At 26.3% G+C, this 9,064-nt stretch overlaps 1 protein-coding gene across 2 annotated transcripts; it reads left to right on the top strand.

Annotated features, from left to right (window-relative positions):
• Positions 1–973: 973 nt before the first annotated feature.
• On the top strand, positions 974–2,400 carry LOC145940539 (THAP domain-containing protein 5-like). 2 transcript variants are annotated; one of them, XM_083045795.1, is made up of 4 exons: positions 974–1,288; positions 1,389–1,555; positions 1,835–1,866; positions 1,960–2,377. In XM_083045795.1, the coding sequence occupies exons 1-4, from the start codon at positions 1,188–1,190 to the stop codon at positions 2,110–2,112; spliced, it is 453 nt and encodes a 150-aa protein (XP_082901921.1). In that variant the 5' UTR covers positions 974–1,187; the 3' UTR covers positions 2,113–2,377. The 2 variants fall into 2 exon arrangements, with proteins under 2 accessions (XP_082901921.1, XP_082901919.1); XM_083045793.1 differs by lacking the exon at positions 1,835–1,866 and having other exon boundaries at positions 1,960–2,400.
• The last annotated feature ends 6,664 nt before the right edge of the window (positions 2,401–9,064 follow it).

Here is a 9,064-nt window from a genome sequence, read left to right as displayed (position 1 = left end):
GTACACGGTGGACTTTTATGTTAGTCATTCTCTATCCTTCTTGCTCCCCATCCTGCAATCTCTCCTCTTTCCATAGACGTATGAATATATCTGGACGGAGCCTTCTGGCGCGGGGGGTGAAGATTTTAGGGGAGGAGGGGGCCGCCATATTGTCTGGCGACATTAGTGCTGCTCCATAGGTATAGAACAGTGTCATTGAATTATTTTATTGTGCGAAATTAATTTATTACACGAAAATATTAAAAAATGCCGTTTTGTGTTGCAATCGGCTGTTACAATAAAAGTTATCGCAAAGCTAATGATAAAAATCTAGTCTTTCTTTCCCCGAATCCAATAACACAATTCTTTTTCATCAACCAACTGAGATGCAGTGATATATTTTTGTTATTTATATGAAGAACCGTAATTCTCATGATTCAGATTTTTTTAAACGAATTAAGAACACTTTTAGCTATAAAGTGGTCTCGTGGTATTACATATATATGATCAATATTGTTATAATAAAGTTGATTTTAATGTTTATGAGTGTAATTCATATATATATATATGTATAAAATATATTTAGGTATAAAGTTATTTTCAATAATTTTTCAAAAATTTTAATAAATTATATTTTATATAATTATGACTTTATAGCTTAAAATGTTTTAATACGTTTCAAAAAAGCCAAAATATGAGGATTATGGTTCTCCATACAAACAATAAAAATATATCATATTTTGCATCATTTATATTAAAAGATATAAACTTTTAATATAAACATAGAAAATTATTTTCAATTGCGCACAATTGTTGAATTAATGTTCTATTCTATAAAAGTCTGTTCTCATGCAATAGAAGTAGAAATAAAATATCATAATATGTCACATTTCAAAGAGAGCGCCAAAATGTCGCCAGACAAGATGGCCGATCCCCCGCCGCGCCAGTATCGGTCCCCTCGCCCTAAAACTAACTTTACGCTCCGTCCAGATCATGGACATAGGAATAAAGGGACAGAGCAATAGCTGCGGGGGGTGAAGCCGTCTCCGGGGAGCGGGGAACTACGGTCACGTGGTACTTTGGTGCCGCATTGGCGATTGGTTGTGATCGCGCAAGCGCAATCTTTCATCGAGAGTCAGAAGTGTCATGGAAGTGTCAGAACAGTTTTATTGAGTTATAATTCAAAGAAAAAATATACTGTTTTTACAATGCCACAGTGCATTGTAAAAAATTGTAAAAACCGTACAAGAAGTCGTCTCGTTTTGGGACAAATAAAAGAAAAAAATATAAATAATGTCTCATATCACCGGTAAGAAAAATCATATTTTATTAGCATATATGAAAATTATATTGTATTATCAAAATAAGAGAAATGATATAATATAAAGTACACATTTATTTTTTAATAGATTTCCAAAGAATGAAAAAGCAAAATTGCTTTGGTTGAATATACTAGAGCTAAATGCGGAATTAGTTCCTATTGGAGCAAGAATTTGTTCCGCACATTTTGCAGAAGATGCCTTTAATTTTTTATATGGTACAAAGAGACTTCGACCAAATGCACTACCGTATATAGGTATCAAATAGTATTATTATTATCAGGATTGAGAAATAATACGTTATTTGTAATGCCATTATTATTATAATTTTTTTCTGTTTACAAGTTAGTAGTGGCATTATTTTTATCAAATAACTTTCCCAACTGTCTGATTTATTGTATGGCACAAGATTATGCAGTTTTATTTATATATTGCTTTGTATCTTATGTTTACTTGCTAGAACATGTGATTGAGAATGTTCCAAATGATGGTATTATTGCATCAAGTTCTGTATGTAATACTTTAAAAATTGATAGAGCCACATCTCCTATCCCTGGATGCAGTCATTGTAAGAAATATTTCATCTTATTTAATATAATATGTGTAACAATTTTCTAAAAAATTAAAATTTGTTATACATTATATTTTTTAAATTTTTTAGTTGCGGATCAGTCAACAAATACATCACCAAAGAGAGACCATAACACTCTTGAAAAGGAATACCTCCACAAAAAATTGCAAGACACAAAAACCTCTTTTTCAAAAAAGTTTAAACTTTTGCAACAAAAGGTTCGACGAAAGGAATCACGAATAATCTCTTTGGAGGCAATTCTTAATTCACTCAAGAAAAACAATATGTTAGGGACTGAAGAATTGCAGATATTACAAGACATAGGTGGGTCAAATTCTAAAATATTAGAAAGACAATTGCTTAAAAATAGAGGAAAACCTGTAAACAAACAATTTGATAGTCGACTTAGATCATTTGCTCTAACTTTACATTATTATTCGCCAATGAGTATGCGACATGTATTTAATAAGCTAATTTTATTTAAAGGTCAATAAATGTAATAAAATTGATAAAAAATAATTTTGTTATTAATAATACCATCCTAATCCCTTTATGCAATAAATATTGACAGTTGTACAATTTATTAAAGAATGAATTATTTATCAATATTTAGGTATTTACATTAACATTTTATAATAAAATTTTTAATATTTTATTATAAAACTGTAACCAATACTTACTTCCATGGGCAAGTTATATGCTGTTGCAAAATCCGTTAAATCACATTGTTAAATGCAGAAAAGTGAAAAATAATTTTCTAATCTTAAAAATCTTAATAATCATAAATATTCTTCTAGTTATTTCTATTTATAAATAGTTTTATTTTACTGAATTCATTGCAATTAATTGCAAAATTAAATACTAAAACAAAAACAATAAAGATTTTTCATATCTATAGATTCTAACTTTTTTTATCATTTAATTCTGACATCTCGATAACATGCATTAACACCATTAACATTTCAATATGCTGATTTATAAATAAAACCCCTTGTTTCTCTATTTTACTCAAAATATTCTATCACACATTTATAATTGTAAACAAACTAAATGTCTCATTTTCAAATTTCGCGCATTTATGCTAGAACCAATTACCAATGCGGCACCAAAGTACCACGTGACCGTGTTCCCCGCTCCCCGGAAGCGGCTTCACTCCCCTCGCCTAAAGTAGAGGTTTATACTCCGTCCCTTTATTCCTATATCCATGGTCCAGATATATTCATACGTCCATGCCTCTTTCTCAAACTAACGAGCATCTTGTGATTGCAATGCCATCTATAGGTATCTATAGGTACTATTGCCGGGCCTCGGTTTGGGCACCGACGAGATACTATTAAAGACCGATGGTCTTACGGGAGTTGTGTCGCTCGAAAAAGGTTGCTGCGCGCTAGCGCCATCTCAGTAATATTGCGGTCGCAGTGAGAAACAATAATTGAAAATAAGAGATAATATGATAACACGCGAAATGCAATTATTCGAAAAAAATATATTATATCGAGTACATACGAGATATTAATAATATATATATATATATATATATTATTAATTTCTCGTATGTACTCGATATAATATATTTTTTTATAATATAATATATTTATTTATTTATAAATTTCGTGTAGAATATAAAGCTCACAAATTAATCAATATATTCTACACGAAATTTATTGTCACTTGATAAGGACCACAACCACATGGTCGAAGCGTCGTGATTTTCAAATAAATATATTTCTTACTAGTTTGGTCGACTAATTTTGTTAGCTTTTATTTTTTCTTCGACTAGCGACTCAAAAGTACTTCAATTATTACTATTTTTAATTTATTCACGAATTTAAAATAATATTTAACATAAGATACTATTTATTTATATAAATAATATTAATTATTTATATAAAATATTTATTTAAAATACTATTTAAATACTTACAATGCCAAATATTGATAGTCAAAGTTTTTTAGATAAATTAATGAAATATTTATTTACTGTTACTTATCTATTTTAACTATCTACTTTTCCCAGCTCTGTTGAAAGATGAGCATCATAATCGATAATTATATGTAATCATCTTAGAAAATGTATTTAGTAATGTACATACACTAAAGGCCATTATTTTGTGACAGACATTTTCATACATTTATTAATAATAATTTACTATTCTAATGTGTATTTTCCATTTAACTCTAATTTTTAAAGTTCAAGATTATTTTAAAATCATATTAATTATTGTACATGATTGAATACATATTGTCAGCTACCCAGTGAGAAATGGTGATCGAATCGATGTCGAATCGATGTCGATTTGGTCCAATGTCGAATTGACGTCGATTCGACCAATCATTTCTTGTTGGGTACGATATGCAAAACATAAAATAATATTTTATTTAAACTTTTATTTAAATTTTTATTTAAACTTTTATTTAAATTTTTATTTAAATTTTTATTTAAATTTTTATCTACACTTTTATTTAAAAAAATATGAAGATCTTGACAAAAATAACCTTGGAAAGAAAATTTTCCTTTATAATATACTATCTTTCAAAATTATTCAAATTATATTTAAAATGTTTTTCACATTATCAGAAATAAAAAGATAATTATATATTCAGGTTTCTAGTCAAATTTTATTATAAATATGACATTTTTTTATCTTGCAATTCTTTTTATTTTCCATGCACATATAAATAACAGACACTTTTTTATAATTTCTTAAATAATTGACAACTTCTGAATTATTTCTTAGCTTCTATACATACATATATACATATAATGACAGAGAAATATAATGGAAGAAGACAAGGTCAATGTTCTTATTATCAATGATAAAAAAAACTTTTAGTTTGTCTGATAATTATAATAACGATTAATATGAAATATTCATAAAGTGAAGAATCTTTTCGCTAAAATGATTGTGTGCAAAGTTGAGAAACAAAAAGTAGGGCTAGCCCTCTGTTTGAAATAAATGAGTACCGTTAGTAAATAGGACTTGAATCCCAGACTTCTCTCTCTCCGATACGGGAATGATTACGATTCCAACGGTATTCACGTATAACAGTATTAATCGTAACTAGAAATATACAATAATTGCCGAAATTACATTATACATTTTCTTCAATTTATTTCGTTTTTTAATATTATAATAACTATAAATACATAAAAATGTGATAAAACAGAATTTATCAAAAATTCCAGCACTATTGTTTTAGTAATATTAAAATAATTAGTTGAAGTTATTTATTGCATATACACAGTTGTTTATATGTGCGATGTGTGTGTATATAAGCTTATTTAAAAACTTTTGTTGAGATTCAATAATATTTAAAAATTAATATTTATAATTAATTTGTTTTGATGTTACGAAACAAAATTATTTTTATTTAAAAATTATTAAAAAGATAAGTCGGAATTGATATTTTATAAAAACATTAGTGTTTTTTAAACTTTTATTATTTAAATTATCAGTTTATTAGAATGTTTATTAATTTTTAGTTTATAAGTTTTTTTGTCTAACTATTGGAAATAGCTAAAAAATTCCATCGCTATCCTTAATAAGATATTCATCACAAAAATAGAAGAAAAATATGAAGGATAATACAAAAAAAAAATTTTTTTTCGAGAAAATTTAAAAGTTTGGAATCAATGAACAACGCACAAAAAAATGTAAGATATAAGATAAGGTAACTTTCCCATAATCGAAAATATGCTATGTGGCAAGGCCGGGTGTAAATAGGGAACCGAGGAAAATGTAAAGAAGAGATTGACTACACACATACACGCACACACCATTATGGAGTCAACGTTCCGGACGGGTCAGTGACCACAATGTATTTGCTCGCTCTCTCTCGATCATGCTTCTCTCATACAGGCTTTTTCTTTCTTTCATCTTCAACGAGAGCCGCTTCCTCGCTGTTCTGCTATTCGCTTGAGCGCGCCAGATATTCATGAAACTGCGCTTTGCGAACTTCTTTGTTGGAATCCTCCATTTCCTTATGGAATTATATGCATATTTCTCAATCGCGACGTTTTTGTAAAGAGCAATCAAATTATTTAATTTATTCGCATAATATTTAAAATGATTGATGTAATTGGATGTAATTGATTGATTTATTAACGCGTAATTTATTTTCCATATTTTTTATTTAAAAATATTAATAGTCAACGCAAAAAACACAGAAAAAATATTAATGATTAATAATCACTTTTTACTATACCGAAATCTATCAAAATACCAAAATTATTTCTTAAGTGTAATAAATAGTGTAGTAAAACATGTATAAAATCTCAATTTATTTAATCTGTAAAGCTAAATAGATGTATATTTATTATTGTATAAATTTTGAATTTATATATATGTAAGAGTGTGTCTGTATGTGTTTCTTTCCTTTAAGTATCCGGATTTCTTACAGTCATATTATATTATGACATCAGAAGCGATAAAGCATATGAATTTTTTTTCTTGCACTATACGATAATAAATTTTTATATCCCACTACTCACGTGTTTAATAGTATAGATTGTTAAAATATACCTAAAAACTTTTTTCTAAATTAAATAACTATAAATCTTGATCAACTGTTGTAAGATCCATTTTTATTTTGATGTATCTCGCAAAAAAGGAATATACATGATTTTTTACTTCTGAGATCATAATTTAATATAACTGCAACAGAGAAATTAAAAAGCCTTTTAAAATTTATTAATTTATTTTTGTGTAACAGAAACACATTTTTTTCATGATAAGAATATAAAAATTATGAAAATTTAATGTGCTAAATACATAGTGTTAATTAATAATAATAATATATATATATATATATATATATATATATCGTAAACTATTCAATTTTTAGCCATTCTATCCTTATAACTTTGTATACCGAATATTACAAGGATTTATATAAAAAATTAGGGTGGTTCTATTTAAAAAAAACTAGATTGAGCTTCAAATGATTTTGAAAAATTTAAGATTTAAATTTAAGACTATCAACTTTTTTCTCCCTCAAAATCATAAATTTCGACACTTTTTTATCTATAATGTTTTGTTTTTGAAGCATTGTATTTTGTGTTTAATTTTATATTAATATATTTTATTTTAATAATTAAAATAGAACACCCAATATATATGTATATACATAACAAAATAACTTCTTTGGAAATAATTTTTTCTCATTTTTTAGAATTTTTTTATGGGATCCTTGACTTTAAATTTTTTTACTCAGATATTACTGCATCTCTTTATAATATATGTATAAATGTATATATTTAAGAATTAATATCCTATATAATTTTTTTTTAAATACTTGCACAAGGAACCTATTGTAGCGTTTCGAAAGTTATGACACGAGAGCCACATGAACGTTACTTGAGAGAAAGTTCCTCGCAACGGTGAATCCGTTCTCCAGCCTCTTACTAATTATAAAAGAATCCAAAGTGGATTTCTACCTCGTCGGCAAAAACACGAAGAATATACTTTTTAACATTTTACGGCATAATCGCGAACTATTTCTTTAGCATTCTCATCAATAAAATTTAATCATAAATAGTTTATATGTATATATTTACCCTTTTTCTATTATTAAAATATTAAATTATTATTAAAATATTAATATATCAATTACTGAAATATTAAATATTTATTAATATATATTTAATATTTATATAAATATACAATATATATTATTATTTTATTAATAATTAATATAAATATATTAATTATTAATATAATTATATATATATAAATTATTAAAATATTAAAACACATTTTTCCTTATACATTTATGGAGGAGGAGGAGGAGGAGGATATATTATTTAATAAGCTCTCCAATTATATAAAAACCTTCAGAAAATTAAAAAAAAAATACCTGCCGTGTTAAAAAATTATACACTAATAAATATAAACATAATATATTTAATATATGTTAATTATAGTTTAAGATATTCATTTAAAATAATTATGTTACGATCTTTTTCACATATCAACGACATTTGACATTTGATATTTGAAATTATTTGTTATAAAATTTATACGAATCGCATTAAATTACTCACTGTTGAGCCCCTGAACAGTCGCACTATCAAAATATGCAATCTTTATAATGACAACTATTCAACATGATGCTGAAAACTCGAGAAGAGTGTATTACAATTTTCGTTTTTTAAACACAATATATTAAACTAGCATTAAACAAAATTATTGCTATTAATTTTTGTCAAAATACGCAATCACAGTATCAAGGAAAAAAGCAATAAATTTTGATATTTTCAAAAGAACTTCAATATTGTATTAATTGATCTTACACTTTTTAAAGAAAGAATAAATTCTGAAAGGAGAGAATAATTAAATAATAATTATTGTTAAGTAATATCAGATAAACCGGCTGTTAGTTTTTCGTTTTACATAGGGAACTCATATTCGTTTGAGATAATTTTCTTAATATTCTGTGTAGAAGATTCTCATAAATGATAAAAACAGAACTGCAATTATGTGGACAAAAGAATTTTTTACAAATCTTATTGTTAATTAAAACTTTGAGTTTAATCCCAAAGTAATCGGCCGATTATATATTTAGACTTCTTCGACCAACTCTGATTAACTTTAATCGACGATTAAATTATATCTTTGTCTCTTTTTAAGAACGTATCTGAAAAGAGACAAAGATATAGTTTAATCAGAGGTTAAAATTAATCGGAGTTGGTCGAAGTGGCCCTAAGTCTTTTTCTTCTAAAATAGCATATAATAATTGCGCGACTTCGACAAAGAATTTTATAATATTTTCAACATTCTTTTCAATACAAATATAACGATATTCACCTGCAATAATATTTTTGTATATACATACATATCTATAATTTAAAATTTTAATAAGAATGTTTAATCAAAAATATCACATTTATTACTAAATCAAAACTTACTAAATATTACACTAGTTTACAAAAATTTTTTTTTTTTATTATTTTAAAACAGACAAGGTTGTTTCAAGGTATTTCTTATAGATTTTTCAATGCTGAAAACATGGCAATACCGCAAACCAATTTTTACCAGCATGTCAAGTTTCCAAAATAATTGAAGTTTAATATGCAAGAAATGGCTTTTTGTGATATTTGAAATTTTTTTGTGAAAAAGTTAACGTTATCTGAAAATTCTGATCAGATATCATGAATGTATTGTTCATCCCCTATAAAATGCATTTTTTTTATTTC

This window comes from Prenolepis imparis, unplaced genomic scaffold (genome assembly GCF_030444845.1).
Source record: "Prenolepis imparis isolate NDT839.2.m4 unplaced genomic scaffold, iyPreImpa1.0 SCAF_9, whole genome shotgun sequence".
NCBI classification, from domain to species: Eukaryota; Metazoa; Arthropoda; class Insecta; order Hymenoptera; family Formicidae; genus Prenolepis; species Prenolepis imparis.
Note: the sequence above shows the minus strand (reverse complement) of the source record. Positions and strands in the feature narration are given on the sequence as shown.

Coding starts and splice junctions, on each gene's coding strand:
- LOC145940539 (XM_083045793.1), top strand. CDS start 1,188: ATGCCACAGTGCATTGTAAAAAATTGTAAAAACCGTACAAGAAGTCGT. Junction 1,289..1,388: donor AATAATGTCTCATATCACCG/GTAAGAAAAATC, acceptor ATTTTTTAATAG/ATTTCCAAAGAATGAAAAAG. Junction 1,556..1,959: donor AAATGCACTACCGTATATAG/GTATCAAATAGT, acceptor TAAATTTTTTAG/TTGCGGATCAGTCAACAAAT.